The 16,897-nt window shown below is 47.3% G+C and overlaps 1 protein-coding gene across 4 annotated transcripts in view; it reads right to left on the reverse strand.

Annotated features, from left to right (window-relative positions):
* The window catches only part of prkcha (protein kinase C, eta, a), a 268,817-nt gene that overhangs the window by 116,455 nt on the left and 135,465 nt on the right, over positions 1 to 16,897 (reverse strand). The window contains exon 1 of one of the 4 annotated variants that reach the window (XM_038775519.1): positions 10,625 to 10,757. The exons of the other annotated variants lie outside the window; for them this stretch is intronic. Within the exon in view, the coding sequence (XP_038631447.1) occupies positions 10,625 to 10,739 (115 nt within the window). The 5' untranslated portion in view covers positions 10,740 to 10,757. Of the gene's footprint in view, positions 1 to 10,624; positions 10,758 to 16,897 lie in introns of those variants that run through there. 4 annotated transcript variants of the gene reach the window in all.

Consider the following 16,897-nt stretch of genomic DNA (forward strand, 5'->3'; position numbering starts at 1 on the left):
CTCAATGTTGTGCCGAGCCATGATCACCCTACTCAAACCCACATATCCACCCTATACCCGTAACCCAACAACCCCCCCTTAACCTTACATCTATTAGGACACTACGGGCAATTTAGCATGGCCAATCCACCTAACCCGCACATCTTTGGACTGTGGGAGGAAACCGGAGCACCCGGAGGAAACCCACGCACACAGGGGGAGGACGTGCAGACTCCACACAGACAGTGACCCAGCCGGGAATCGAACCTGGGACCCTGGAGCTGTGAAGCATTTATGCTAACCACCATGCTACCCTGCTGATCCTGTTCATGAGAACGTAAGAACCAGGGGCGCGATTCTCCGCTGCCCACGACGGGTCAGAGAATATCGGGAGGGCGTCCCCGACATTTTTCACGCCCTCCCGCTATTCTCCCTCCCCCCCCCCCCCCCCCCCCCCCCCCCACCACGGCACCCCACGACACGAATCGCTGCTCGCCGTTTTCTACGGCGAACAGCAATTCTCCCCAGGCCGATGGATCGAGTGTCCAGGCCTTTACGGCCGTTTTTATGGCAGCAAACACACCTGCTTGCTGCCGTCGTAAAAACGGCCGCAACATGCCCGTTCTGGGCATCCAGGGCCCCGATTGGCACGGCAGTACCACGGCCGTGCCAAGGGGGGCATGGGCCCGCGATCGGTGGCACCGATCGCGGGCAGTGCGTCTGTAACGGACGCCCTCTTTCTCCCTCCGCCGCCCCGCAGGATTAGTCCGCGGGGCAGCCGAGGGAGATGATGGCCCCGCGCATGCGCGGGTTGGAGCCGTCCAATCCACGCATGCTTAGCAACGGTCGCTAAGGCCGCGGTGCCGTGGTTCACGGGGCCCCGCTGCTAGCCCCGCCCGGGGGGGGAGAGTCGGGTCCTGGGAAGGGGCGCGGAGGCTGCCGTGAAACACGGCCAGTTTCACGGCAGCCTTTATGACTCGCCGCATTTGCGGAGAATCGCGCCCCAGGAGTAGGCCATCTGGCCCCTCGAGCCTGCTCCGCCACTCAATAAGATCATGGCTGATCTTTTTGTGGACTCAGCTCCACTCACCCGCACGCTCACTGTAACATTTCATTCCTTTACTGTTCAAAAAACTATCAACTTGGATGGATTGTGGAGATCGCAACGTCTCGCGAGATTCACATCGCAACGTCTCGCGGGATTCACATTGCAACGTCTCGCGGGATTCACATCGCAACGTCTCGCGGGATTGACATCGCAACTTCAGGCAAGATTGCGTTGAATCTCACGAGGCTTTGCGAGCTGGGTAGATCCCGGGAGGGGGTCTCCCGGCTGTCAATGACCACGCTGCTCTGTGATGAGCTGCTATTACAGCGCAGCGTGGCCATTGGATCAAGTCCAATATTCCCTTTCTGACACGACAGAGACTCCCATTCCATCAATAGATGCAGGAATCAAACCTCACAGAAGCTACATTAAAGGACAATTTTGATTGCTAAATCATTGGCAAATGTAATTCTCAGGAAGTCAGTGCTTGTACGATTGTGTTGTGTCAAACTGAGAAGACATCAACCTCTTTGCTCCAGAAATTCAGGCTGTAGTGCCAAGATACTGAGAATAGTAAGCCAGTGTGATCACACAGGCAAACCTCCCCTCCTCTCAGCAGCTGCTGTTCTGCAAATCCATTTATAAATCCACCTTAGGATATTTTATTACTTTAAAACATGCTATATGAATGTAAGTTGTTGTTGAAATTACACAATAATATATACAGATGCACCTTTTTTAGCCAGTAATGTTTAAATATCAATCAACCATGCTAACAAAGTAATGTGCAAACACAGAAATTACACAATCAGTCAGCAGATGCCCCACATATAGACAGTAGCAGCCGATTACAGATGCCCCACATTTACACAGTAGCAGCCGATTACAGATGCCCCACATTTACACAGTAGCAGCCGATTACAGATACCTCACATTTACACAGTAGCAGCTGATGACAGATGCCCCACATTTACACAGTAGCACCGATTACAGATGCCCCACATTTACACAGTAATAGCCGATTACAGATGCCCCACATTTACACAGTAACAGCCGATTACAGATGCCCCACATTTACACAGTAGCAGCCGATTACAGATGCCCCACATTTACACAGTAGCACCGATTACAGATGCCCCACATTTACACAATAACAGCCGATTACAGATGCCCAACATTTACACAGTAGCACCGATTACAGATGCCCCACATTTACACAGTAGCACCGATTACAGATGCCCCACATTTACACAGTAGCAGCCGATTACAGATGCCCCACATTTACACAATAACAGCCGATTACAGATGCCCCATATTTACACAGTAGCGGCCGATTACAGATGCCCCACATTTACACAGTAACAGCCGATTACAGATGCCCCACATTTACACAGTAGCACCGATTACAGATGCCCCACATTTACACAGTAGCACCGATTACAGATGCCCCACATTTACACAGTCGCACTGATTACAGATGCCCCACATTTACACAGTAGCACCGATTACAGATGCCCCACATTTACACAGTAGCACCGATTACAGATGCCCCACATTTACACAGTAGCACCGATTACAGATGCCCCACATTTACACAGTAGCACCGATTACAGATGCCCCACATTTACACAGTAGCACCGATTACAGATGCCCCACATTTACACAGTAGCACCGATTACAGATGCCCCACATTTACACAGTAGCACCGATTACAGATGCCCCACATTTACACAGTAGCACCGATTACAGATGCCCCACATTTACACAGTAACAGCCGATTACAGATGCCCCACATTTACACAGTAACAGCCGATTACAGATGCCCCACATTTACACAGTAGCAGCCGATTACAGATGCCCCATATTTACACAGTAGCAGCCGATTACAGATGCCCCACATTTACACAGTAGCACCAATTACAGATGCCCCACATTTACACAGTAGCACCGATTACAGATGCCCCACATGTACACAGTAGCACCGATTACAGATGCCCCACATTTACACAGTAGCACTGATTACAGATGCCCCACATTTACACAGTAGCACCGATTACAGATGCCCCACATTTACACAGTAGCACTGATTACAGATACCTCACATTTACACAGTAGCAGCCGATTACAGATGCCCCACATTTACACAGTAGCACCGATTACAGATGCCCCACATTTACACAGTAGCACTGATTACAGATGCCCCACATTTACACAGTAGCACCGATTACAGATGCCTCACATTTACACAGTAACAGCCGATTACAGGTGTCCCACATTTACACAGTAGCAGTCGATTACAGATGCCCCACATTTACACAGTAGCACCGATTACAGATGCCTCACATTTACACAGTAGCACCGATTACAGATGCCCCACATTTACACAGTAACATTTACATAGATAAGTTGCAGAGCTGGGCTGAGAGGTGGCAAATGGAGTTTAATGTGGAGAAGTGTGAGGTGATTCACTTTGGAAAGAATAACAGAAATGCGGAATATTTGGCTAATGGTAAAATTCTTGGTAGTGTGGATGAGCAGAGGGATCTCGGTGTCCATGTACATAGATCCCTGAAAGTTGCCACACAGGTTGATAGGGTTGTGAAGAAGGCCTATGGTGTGTTGGCCTTTATTGGTAGAGGGATTGAGTTCCGGAGCCATGAGGTCATGTTGCAGTTGTACAAAACTCTAGTACGGCCGCATTTGGAGTATTGCGTACAGTTCTGGTCGCCTCATTATAGGAAGGACGTGGAAGCTTTGGAACGGGTGCAGAGGAGATTTACCAGGATGTTGCCTGGTATGGAGGGAAAATCTTATGAGGAAAGGCTGATGGACTTGAGGTTGTTTTCGTTAGAGAGAAGAAGGTTAAGAGGTGACTTAATAGAGGCATACAAAATGATCAGAGGGTTAGATAGGGTGGACAGCGAGAGCCTTCTCCCGCGGATGGAGGTGGCTAGCACGAGTGGACATAGCCTTAAATTGAGGGGTAATAGATATAGGACAGAGGTCAGAGGTGGGTTTTTTACGCAAAGAGTGGTGAGGCCGTGGAATGCCCTACCTGCAACAGTAGTGAACACGCCAACATTGAGGACATTTAAAAATTTATTGGATAAGCATATGGATGATAAGGGCATAGTGTAGGTTAGATGGCCTTGAGATTTTTTCCATGTCGGTGCAACATCGAGGGCCGAAGGGCCTGTACTGCGCTGTATCGTTCTATGTTCTATGTTCTAACACCGATTACAGATGCCCCACATTTACACAGTAACAGCCGACTACAGATGCCCCACATTTACACAGTAGCACCGATTACAGATGCCCCACATTTACACAGTAGCAGCCGATTACAGATGCCCCACATTTACACAGTAGCAGCCGATTACAGATGCCCCGCATTTACACAGTAGCACTGATTACAGATGCCCCACATTTACACAGTAGCACTGATTACAGATGCCCCACATTTACACAGTAGCACTGATTACAGATGCCCCACATTTACACAGTAGCACTGATTACAGATGCCCCACATTTACACAGTAGCACTGATTACAGATGCCCCACATTTTCACAGTAGCACTGATTACAGATGCCCCACATTTACACAGTAGCACCGATTACAGATGCCTCACATTTACACAGTAGCACCGATTACAGATGCCCCACATTTACACAGTAGCAGCCGATTACAGATGCCCCACATTTACACAGTAACAGCCGATTACAGATGCCCCACATTTACACAGTAGCACTGATTACAGATGCCCCACATTTACACAGTAGCAGCCGATTACAGATGCCCCACATTTACACAGTAGCACTGATTACAGATGCCCCACATTTACACAGTAGCACTGATTACAGATGCCCCACATTTACACAGTAGCACCGATTACAGATGCCCCACATTTACACAGTAGCACTGATTACAGATGGCCCACATTTACACAGTAACAGCCGACTACAGATGCCCCACATTTAGACAGTAACAGCCGATTACAGATGCCCCACATTTACACAGTAGCACCGATTACAGATGCCCCACATTTACACAGTAGCACTGATTACAGATACCTCACATTTACACAGCAGCACCGATTACAGATGGCCCACATTTACACAGTAGCAGCCGATTACAGATGCCCCACATTTACACAGTAGCACCGATTACAGATGCCCCACATTTACACAGTAGCAGCCGATTACAGATGCCCCACATTTACACAGTAGCACTGATTACAGATGGCCCACATTTACACAGTAACAGCCGATTACAGATGCCCCACATTTACACAGAAGCAGCAGATTACAGATGCCCCACATTTACACAGTAACAGCCGATTACAGATGCCCCACATTTACACAGTAGCACTGATTACAGATGCCTCACATTTACACAGTAACAGCCGATTAGAGATGCCCCACATTTACACAGTAGCACTGATTACAGATGCCCCATATTTACACAGTAGCAGCCGATTACAGATGCCCCACATTTACACAGTAGCACTGATTACAGATGCCCCACATTTACACAGTAGCAGCCGATTACAGATGCCCCACATTTACACAGTAGCACTGATTACAGATGCCCCACATTTACACAGTAGCACCGATTACAGATGCCCCACATTTACACAGTAGCACTGATTACAGATGGCCCACATTTACACAGTAACAGCCGACTACAGATGCCCCACATTTACACAGTAGCACCGATTACAGATGCCCCACATTTACACAGTAACAGCCGATTACAGATGCCCCACATTTACACAGTAACAGCCGATTACGGATGCCCCACATTTACACAGTAGCAGCTGATTACAGATGCCCCACATTTACACAGTAGCACCGATTACAGATGCCCCACATTTACACAGTAACAGCCGATTACAGATGCCCCACATTTACACAGTAACAGCCGATTACAGATGCCCCACATTTACACAGTAGCAGCCGATTACAGATGCCCCACATTTACACAGTAGCACTGATTACAGATGCCCCACATTTACACAGTAGCACCGATTACAGATGCCCCACATTTACACAGTAGCAGCCGATTACAGATGCCCCACATTTACACAGTAGCACTGATTACAGATGCCCCACATTTACACAGTAGCACCGATTACAGATGCCCCACATTTACACAGTAGCAGCCGATTACAGATGCCCCACATTTACACAGTAGCAGCCGATTACAGATGCCCCACATTTACACAGTAGCAGCCGATTACAGATGCCCCACATTTACACAGTAGCAGCCGATTACAGATGCCCCACATTTACACAGTAGCAGCCGATTACAGATGCCCCACATTTACACAGTAGCACCAATTACGGATGCCCCACATTTACACAGTAGCAGCCGATAACAGATACCCCACATTTACACAGTAGCACCGATTACAGATGCCCCACATTTACACAGTAGCACCGATTACAGATGCCCCACATTTACACAGTAGCACCGATTACAGATGCCCCACATTTACACAGTAACACTGATTACAGATGCCCCACATTTACACAGAAGCACCGATTACAGATGCCTCACATTTACACAGTAGCACCGATTACAGATGCCCCACATTTACACAGTAGCAGCCGATTACAGATGCCCCACATTTACACAGTAACAGCCGATTACATATGCCCCACATTTACACAGTAGCAGCCGATTACAGATGCCCCACATTTACACAATAGCACCGATTACAGATGCCCCACATTTACACAATAGCACCGATTACAGATGCCCCACATTTACACAGTGGCACTGATTACAGATACCCCACATTTACACAGTAGCACCGATTACGGATGCCCCACATTTACACAGTAGCAGCCGATTACAGATGCCCCACATTTACACAGTAGCAGCCGATTACAGATGCCCCACATTTACACAGTAACACTGATTACAGATTCCCCACATTTACACAGTAGCACTGATTACAGATGCCCCACATTTACACAGTAGCACTGATTACAGATGCCCCACATTTACACAGTAGCAGCCGATTACAGATGCCCCACATTTACACAGTAGCACCGATTACAGATGCCCCACATTTACACAGTAGCACTGATTACAGATGCCTCACATTTACACAGTAGCACCGATTACAGATGCCCCACATTTTCACAGTAGCACTGATTACAGATGCCCCACATTTACACAGTAGCAGCCGATTACAGATGCCCCACATTTACACAGTAGCACTGATTACAGATGCCCCACATTTACACAGTAGCACTGATTACAGATGCCTCACATTTACACAGAAGCACCGATTACAGATGCCCCACATTTACACAGTAGCACCGATTACAGATGCCCCACATTTACACAGTAACAGCCGATTACAGAGGCCCCACATTTACACAGTAGCACCGATTACAGATGCCCCACATTTACACAGTAACAGCCGATTACAGATGCCTCACATTTACACAGTAGCAGCCGATTACAGATGCCTCACATTTACACAGTAGCAGCCGATTACAGATGCCTCACATTTACACAGTAGCAGCCGATTAGAGATGCCCCACATTTACACAGTAGCAGCCGATTACAGATGCCTCACATTTACACAGTAACAGCCGATTACAGATGCCCCACATTTACACAGTAGCACCGATTACAGATGCCCCACATTTACACAGTAACAGCCGATTAGATGCCCCACATTTACACAGTAGCACCGATTACAGATGCCCCACATTTACACAGTAGCACCGATTACAGATGCCCCACATTTACACAGTAGCAGCCGATTACAGATGCCCCAGATTTTCACAGTAGCAGCCGATTACAGATGCCCCACATTTACACAGTAGCAGCCGATTACAGATGCCCTACATTTACACAGTAGCAGCCGATTACAGATGCCCCACATTTACACAGTAGCACTGATTACAGATGCCCCACATTTACACAGTAGCAGCCGATTACAGATGCCCCATATTTACACAGTAGCAGCCTATTCCAGATGCCCCACATTTACACAGTAGCAGCCGATTACAGATGCCCCACATTTACACAGTAACAGCCGATTACAGATGCCCCACATTTACACAGTAGCAGCCGATTACAGATGCCCCACATTTACACAGTAGCACCGATTACAGATGCCCCACATTTACACAGTAGCAGCCTATTCCAGATGCCCCACATTTACACAGTAGCAGCCGATTACAGATGCCCCACATTTACACAGTAACAGCCGATTACAGATGCCCTACATTTACACAGTAGCAGCCGATTACAGATGCCCCACATTTACACAGTAGCACTGATTACAGATGCCCCACATTTACACAGTAGCAGCCGATTACAGATGCCCCATATTTACACAGTAGCAGCCTATTCCAGATGCCCCACATTTACACAGTAGCAGCCGATTACAGATGCCCCACATTTACACAGTAACAGCCGATTACAGATGCCCCACATTTACACAGTAGCAGCCGTCTACAGATGCCCCACATTTACACAGTAGCACTGATTACAGATGCCCCACATTTACACAGTAGCAGCCGTCTACAGATGCCCCACATTTACACAGTAGCAGCCGATTACAGATGCCCCACATTTACACAGTAGCACCGATTACAGATGGCCCACATTTACACAGTAGCAGCCGATTACAGATGCCCCACATTTACACAGTAGCACCGATTACAGATGCCCCATATTTACACAGTAACAGCCGATTACAGATGCCCCACATTTACACAGTAGCAGCCGTCTACAGATGCCCCACATTTACACAGTAGCAGCCGATTACAGATGCCCCACATTTACACAGTAGCACTGATTACAGATGCCCCACATTTACACAGTAGCAGCCGATTACAGATGCCCCACATTTACACAGTAGCAGTCGATTACAGATGCCCCACATTTACACAGTAACAGTCGACTACAGATTCCCCACATTTACACAGTTGCACCGATTACAGATGCCCCACATTTACACAGTAGCACCGATTACAGATGCCCCACATTTACACAGTAACAGCCGATTACAGATGCCCCACATTTACACAGTAGCACCGATTACAGATGCCCCAGATTTACACAGTAGCACCGATTACAGATGCCCCACATTTACACAGTAGCAGTCGATTACAGATGCCCCACATTTACACAGTAACAGCCGATTACAGATGCCCCAGATTTACACAGTAGCACTGATTACAGATGCCCCACATTTACACAGTAGCAGTCGATTACAGATGCCTCACATTTACACAGTAGCAGTCGACTACAGATGCCCCACATTTACACAGTAGCACTGATTACAGATGCCCCATATTTACACAGTAACAGCCGATTACAGATGTCCCACATTTACACAGTAACAGCCGATTACAGATGCCCCACATTTACACAGTAGCAGCCGATTACAGATGCCCCATATTTACACAGTAACAGCCGATTACAGATGCCCCACATTTACACAGTAGCAGCCGATTACAGATGCCCCACATTTACACAGTAGCACTGATTACAGATGACCCACATTTACACAGTAGCAGCCGATTACAGATGCCCCACATTTACACAGTAGCAGCCGATTACAGATGCCCCACATTTACACAGTAGCAGCCGATTACAGATGCCCCACATTTACACAGTAGCACCGATTACTGATGCCCCACATTTACACAGTAGCACTGATTACAGATGCCTCACATTTACACAGTAGCAGTCGATTACAGATGCCCCACATTTACACAGTAACAGCCGATTACAGATGCCCCACATTTACACAGTAGCAGTCGATTACAGATGCCCCACATTTACACAGTAGCAGTCGATTACAGATGCCCCACATTTACACAGTAACAGCCGATTACAGATGCCCCATATTTACACAGTAGCAGCCGACTACAGATGCCCCACATTTACACAGTAGCACCGATTACAGATGCCCCACATTTACACAGTAGCAGTCGATTACAGATGCCCCATATTTACACAGTAACAGCCGATTACAGATGCCCCAGATTTACACAGTAGCACCGATTACAGATGCCCCACATTTACACAGTAGCAGCCGACTACAGATGCCCCACATTTACACAGTAGCACTGATTACAGATGCCCCATATTTACACAGTAGCACCGATTACAGATGCCTCACATTTACACAGTAACAGCCGATTACAGATGCCTCACATTTACACAGTAGCAGTCGATTACAGATGCCCCACATTTACACAGTAGCACTGATTACAGATGCCTCACATTTACACAGTAGCAGCCGATTACAGATGTCCCACATTTACACAGTAGCACTGATTACAGATGCCCCATATTTACACAGTAGCAGCCGATTACAGATGCCTCACATTTACACAGTAGCAGTCGACTACAGATGCCCCACATTTACACAGTAGCAGCCGATTACAGATGCCCCACATTTACACAGTAGCAGCCGATTACAGAGGCCCCACATTTACACAGTAGCAGCCGATTACAGATGCCCCACATTTACACAGTAGCAGCCGATTACAGATGCCCTACATTTGCAAGGCAAGACCGATGAATTTGCAAACACAGCCCCAACATTGAAATCTTACACCCCCTCCACAATGTTGATTGTATCAGGCCGAATAGATCATTCTGCAAGATTATTTTGTGTCTCCAGAGGAGTTTTCTATTGAAGGTCTCGCCCTCCGAGTGAGTTAACAGCATTTTTTTTCAGTCCAGACTGAGCTGTGTCCCTTACGTATTGGAACTCACTGTACTTGGTGTAATTGTTTACAGGGTTAAGTAAAGCCACATTCCATTCCAGCAGGCACTCTTGAGGAATATTAAACACAGACCAAAGCACCACATACACTTAATTACAATTACAAAATCAAGGAGGGAAAAAGAAATAAGTTGTATTTATTTAATGCTTTCCACAACTACTAGTTGTAAAATTAAATAATAAGAAGCACAAGAATTTAACAACCATTAGACGGTCTACCTCGGCACACAAATAATTAGAAAACCCAGATTGGGTCAATTACAATTTTTATAAATGAATCCTAAGAAATAGTACAGTTCCTATATTTAAAGAATCACATGGCACAGAGGAGGTCAATCGTCCATCATGTCTTTGCCAATTCTTTGAAAGGGTTTTGACTGGGGCAGCAGGGTAGCATGGTGGTTAGCATAAATGCTTCACAGCTCCAGGGTCCCAGGTTCGATTCCCGGCTGGGTCACTGTCTGTGTGGAGTCTGCACGTCCTCCCCCTGTGTGCGTGGGTTTCCTCTGGGTGCTCCGGTTTCCTCCCACAGTCCAAAGATGTGTGGGTTAGGTGGATTGGCCATGCTAAATTGCCCGTAGTAACCTAATAAAAGTAAGGTTAAGGGGGGAGTTGTTGGGTTACAGGTATAGGGTGGATACGTGGGTTTGAGTAGGGTGATCATGGCTCGGCACAACATTGAGGGCCGAAGGGCCTGTTCTGTGCTGTACTGTTCTATGTTCTATGTTATCAAATTAGTCCCACTTCCCTGTTCTTTCCAGATTGCCTGGTTATTTTTCCTTCTTCAAGCATTTAACCAATTTCCTTTTGAAGGTTATTATTAAATCTGCTTCCACATTCAGCCTGACCGAAATTTCCGACAAAGCCCCCATCTGTAACAACCATAGGTTCGTGCCAGCGCTCACTGACGCCACCTTTAAAAGGCGGAGGCAAGACGGGAGGGACACTGACAATCCTATACACTGACGGCAGGGTCACAACACTGGATGAACTGACCAAGAGATACCAACTAGCTTCGGGCAATGAACTCCGATACCTGCATTTTAAAAACTTCCTACGGAAGGAGACAAAGACGTACCCATGACCACCGTGACAGACACTACTAGAGGAATTACTGGACGCAAACATTCTAGGTAGAGGAAATTCTAGCGACATGTATGAACGAGTGGTAGAGAGGGCTGACACTATACTGGACGTGATGAGGAGGAAATGGGAGGAAGACCTGGGGCTCGAAATAGGGATTCTGGAGCGAAGCACTACACAGGGTCAACTCCACCTCCACGTGTGCAAGACTCAACCTAACGCAACTGAAGGTGGTACATAGAGCCCACTTAACAAGAACCTGAATGAGTAGGTTCTTCCCGGAGGTGGAGTACAGATGTGAATGGTGCCATGGCGGCTCAGTACTCAACACCGACCCATGGTGAAGAATCACTGAAACGACTATATGATGACATCAATAAGTTCCATCCCACCATCAGACTCACCATGGACTACTCTCCAAAATCGTTTGCATTCTTGGACACACTCATCTCCATCAAGGACGGTTACCGCAAGCCCACGGATAACCTCACCATGCTCCACTTCTCCAGCTTCCACCTTAAACACATTAAAGAATCCATCCCCTATGGATAAGCCGTCCGTATATACAGGGTCTGCTCAGACGAGGAGGGGCGTAACAGACATCTACAGACGCTGAAAGATGCCCTCGTACGAACGGGATATGGCGCTCGACTCATCAATCGACAGTTCCAACTCGTCACAGCAAAGAACCACACCGACCTCCTCAGAAGACAAACACGGGACACAACCGACAGAGTACCCTTCGTCGTCCAGTACTTCCCCGGAGCGGAGAAACTACGGCATCTTCTTCACAACCTTCAAGACGTCATCGATGAAGATGAACACCATGCCAAGGTCATCCCCACAATCCCACGACTTGCCTTCAAACAACCGCGCAACCTCAAACAAACCATTGTTTGCAGAAAACTACCCAGCCTTCAGAACAGCGACCACGACACCACACAACCTTTCCATGGCAATCTCTGCAAGACGTGTCAGATCATCGACATGGGTATCACCATTACACGTGAGAACACCACCCACCAGGTACGTGGTGCATACTCATGCGACTCGGCCAATATTGTCTGCCTCATACGCTGCAGGAAAGGATGTCCCAAAGCGTGGTACATTGGCGAGACCATGCAGACACTGCGACAATGGATGAACGGACATTGCGCGACTATCGCCAGGCAGGATTGTTCCCTTCCAGTTGGGGAACACTTCAGCAGTCAAGGGCATTCAGCCTCTGCTCTTTGGGTAAGTGATCTACAAGGCAGCCTTCAGGACGCGCGATAATGCAGAAGCGCCGAGCAGAAACATATAGCCACGTTCCGCACGCATGAATACGGCCTCAACCGGGACCTTGGATTCATGTCGCATTACATTCACCCCCCACCATCTGGCCTGGGCTTGCAAAATCCTACCAACTGTCCTGGCTTGAGACAATTCACACCTCTTCAACCTGTGATTATCCCTATCTCCAGTCGCTCTGTCTGGACCTGTAAAGACTTAATTACCTGCAAAGACTCAAATTCAAAGTATTGTCTTGCATCTTTGACTCTGTCTATATATATGTTTCTAGAACCCACCTCTTTATCACCTGAGGAAGGAGCAGCGCTCCGAAAGCTAGTGATTTGAAACAAACCTGTTGGACTTTAAGCTGTGTTATAAGACTTCTTACTGTGCTCACCCCAGTCCAACGATGACCTCCATTTATAAAGTCAAGGATCCTAGAATCAGAATCGCAGAATTGTTATGGTGAAGAAGGAGGCCAATCGGCCCATTGTGTCTGCACCAGCTCTCCAAATGAGCAACATGACTTATTGCCATTCCCTTGCCTTATCCCTGAACCCCTGCATATTGTTTCTATTGAAACAATCATCTAATGCCTTCTTGAATGCCATGGTTGAATCTGCCTTCCCCACATTTTCTATCTCGCACACCTTTTTAATATCCTTCACAACTGCCACATTCAAAGCTTAGTGTCCACACATCCGGGTGTAGTTTAAATTGCCTCTCCATATTCTTTCTATCAAAATGGACCGCTTTACACTTTTGTCTGTTAAATTTCGTCTTCTATGAACCTGCCTATTTCATCAGTCTTTGTCTTCCTGGAATCTGTTACTATTCTCCTCACTGTTTAACCCATTTCTGAGATTTGTGCCTTTGAAATTATGGATGAAATTTTGAATGCATGCAACCAGTGCACCTTTAATACCATGGATTATAATCTTGCTAACAAATCAACTATGTCGCACCGTATCAAACTTATTTTGAAAATCCATATACGCAGCATCACCTGCACTACCCTCATCGACATTTTCCATTACTGGAGAACTCAATCAAGTTGTTCAATTTGCCTTTTACAAATCCCATGTTGACTTTCATTTATTAACCAATATTTTCTGATACACCAATTAATTTTATTCCAGTATATCTCTCTGAACAGTTTCCCCATCACTGATGCCAGGTTAATTGCTGGATCTATCCCTCTTTCTTTTGGTGAACAGGAATCTAACATTTGCAATGCTCCAGGTCTCTGGCGCCATTCTCTTATCTAAGGTCTGGGAAACTGTGGTCCCACCCTTCACCCTCAATCATCTAGGATGCATCCCAATAGGACAGTGCGATCTCAATGTGTAGTGACATACACCTTTCCTTTGGTCAGATAGCAACAACATTGATATGTTTCAGTACTAATTTCCCTTGTATATTCATCATTGCGATAGGAAATATCCCTTTTGCTATGCTCGTACTATTTTGTCATGGGTTTGGCATTCACCGTCATTGTCAGATTCTCCACACACAAAAGGGGATCAGGTCTGACTAATAACAAAAACTCAGTAATCTGATTAATCCTTTCGCAACGTAGGATTCTCAGGCTTTCAATTGTTCGCCTCAAGTGAACATAATATTACAGGCCTCAGAATATAGTTGTTCACAGGTAGTGAGGTACTTGATCACTAAATAATAGAAACTGGGGTGAAATTCTCCGAACCCCTGCAGGGTAAGAGAATCGCCCGGGGCCAGCGAAAATCCCGCCCCCGCCTTGGCCGGAATTCTCCGCCACCCGGGAATTGGCGGGGCCGGCAAAATTCCCGCCCCCGCCGTGGCCGGATTTCTCCGCCACCCGGGAATTGGCGGGGGCAGGAATCGCGCCGCGCAGATCGGCGTGCCCTCCGCGTCGATCGGCGAGCCCCCTGCGGCGATTCTCCGGCCCGCGATGGGCCGAAGTCCCGCCGATGAGAGGCCAATCCCGCCGCTGTTCTTTCAACCACCTCTGGTGGCTGTGGGGTTGGTGGCGCGAGCGGGCCCCCGGGGTCCTGGGGCGGGCGTCAAAGGCCGTTGGCGCCGGTTTTGCCGCCAGCCGGCGTGGCGCCAACCACTCCGGCGCGGGCCTAGCCCCCAAAGGTGCGGAGACTTCTGCACCTTTGGGGAGGCCCGACGGCAGAGTGGTTGGCGCCACTCCGCTATGCCGGGACCCCCCCGCCCCGCCGGGTAGGGGAGAATCCCGGCCCTGATGTCTGGTGCAATAGATGCTGCTTATTATGTGCACAGAGGGTTAGAGAACAGGGGCGGGTTTCTCTGGACATACACCGGCCGGCGAAGTCCTTTCAGCCCTGGCTGGCGTGGTACCAAAGGCCGTCCATGTCAGCCGGCGGAGCGCCAACCACTCTGGCGCGGGCTTAGCCCCTCAAGGTGAGGGCTTGGCCCCTAAAGGTGTGGAGACTTCTGCACCTTTGGGGTGGCCCGGAGCCAGAGTGGTTCGCGCCACTCCATCACGCCGGGACCCCCCGCCCCGCCAAGTAGGGGAGAATCCTGGCCCAGGAGCTAATTCATGGAGCAGCAAATTTTTTTAACAAATGTCTATTAATCTCCCTGCCACATAAAATAGGGCCTAAATTGGCCCCATTCAATAAAGTCCAGCCCAACCTTTGCACCTTGGTATAATTAGAAATTGACTTAAAATGTAATAAGTCATATCGTGATATAGAGGGATGTAGGTTCATTCCTAATGCTGGATAAATCCACCAAAGCATTTGTGATGACTGTAAGAAATTGTTGCATTTTATATTTGTTCAAGTAATATTGATTAAAAGCCTGGGTAAGATACATACAGACAGTGGCCAGGATTCTCCATTGCAGGTCCGCCCTGCTACTGCAAAGAGAAAAATCATTGGCTGTTAACTTGATTTATAAGTGGTATTTGAACTATATTGGTTTGCGTAATTGGACTGTTTAGTGGTAGATTTAGGAAGCACGTTCCTTCTTTGATTAAAAAATTGTTTACTGTAAAGCTATTTCTTTGTTATTAATGTGGTTAATTATATGTTTAAATTAAAGATTGTCTTAGCATAAAATATACCTATTGGTTAGTGTTATCACTCCTGTGGTGCAGTAACATTTCCTCACAGTTTTATCATCTTCCAATATTCATTTTTTTTGTGGTCCCTCTAGTGTCAAACTCCTTTTTTCTATTCCACCCACCTCAATTTACTGTGTGTCTTTGTGCAAAGTGGGTTGTTGCTCCCTTTTCTAGGTTTTGAATGTGTAAAAATAAACTAACCTTCTGAGTTAATCCGAACTTGAATTTGCTGTGGTTTATTGGTAAAATTGGATCATAAAAAATATCAAGGGATTGGGAGAACTCACCACCACCTATTCTTTCAAAGAAAACTAATTCAAAACATCTTCTGCTTATACACAGGTGGTAAGAGAAAAACGGTGTGGTTTGCCTGTTTCTTAACCAGAACATTTCCAAAGGTGTCTGCCACTGGGGTTGTCACTGGCTCATTCTGCATCTGTTGTAGGCTTACTAACAGAGATTTTTTACAATGATTTGTCAACAGCTGCATTATCATGTCTCTGTCGGGACGGGGCAAGGCAAACTAGATGGACCTCAGGAATTGGAAAAATGAGAAAAACCTAATTTATTGGGCGTGATTCTCCGAAACCGGGAGAAATCGTGAGGCTGGCGTCAAAAACGGGTGGGTTTGACGCCAGCCTCCGCCCCCCCCCCCCCCCGACCGGGAACCGA

This window comes from Scyliorhinus canicula, chromosome 2 (assembly GCF_902713615.1).
Source record: "Scyliorhinus canicula chromosome 2, sScyCan1.1, whole genome shotgun sequence".
In the NCBI taxonomy this organism is placed as follows: domain Eukaryota; kingdom Metazoa; phylum Chordata; class Chondrichthyes; order Carcharhiniformes; family Scyliorhinidae; genus Scyliorhinus; species Scyliorhinus canicula.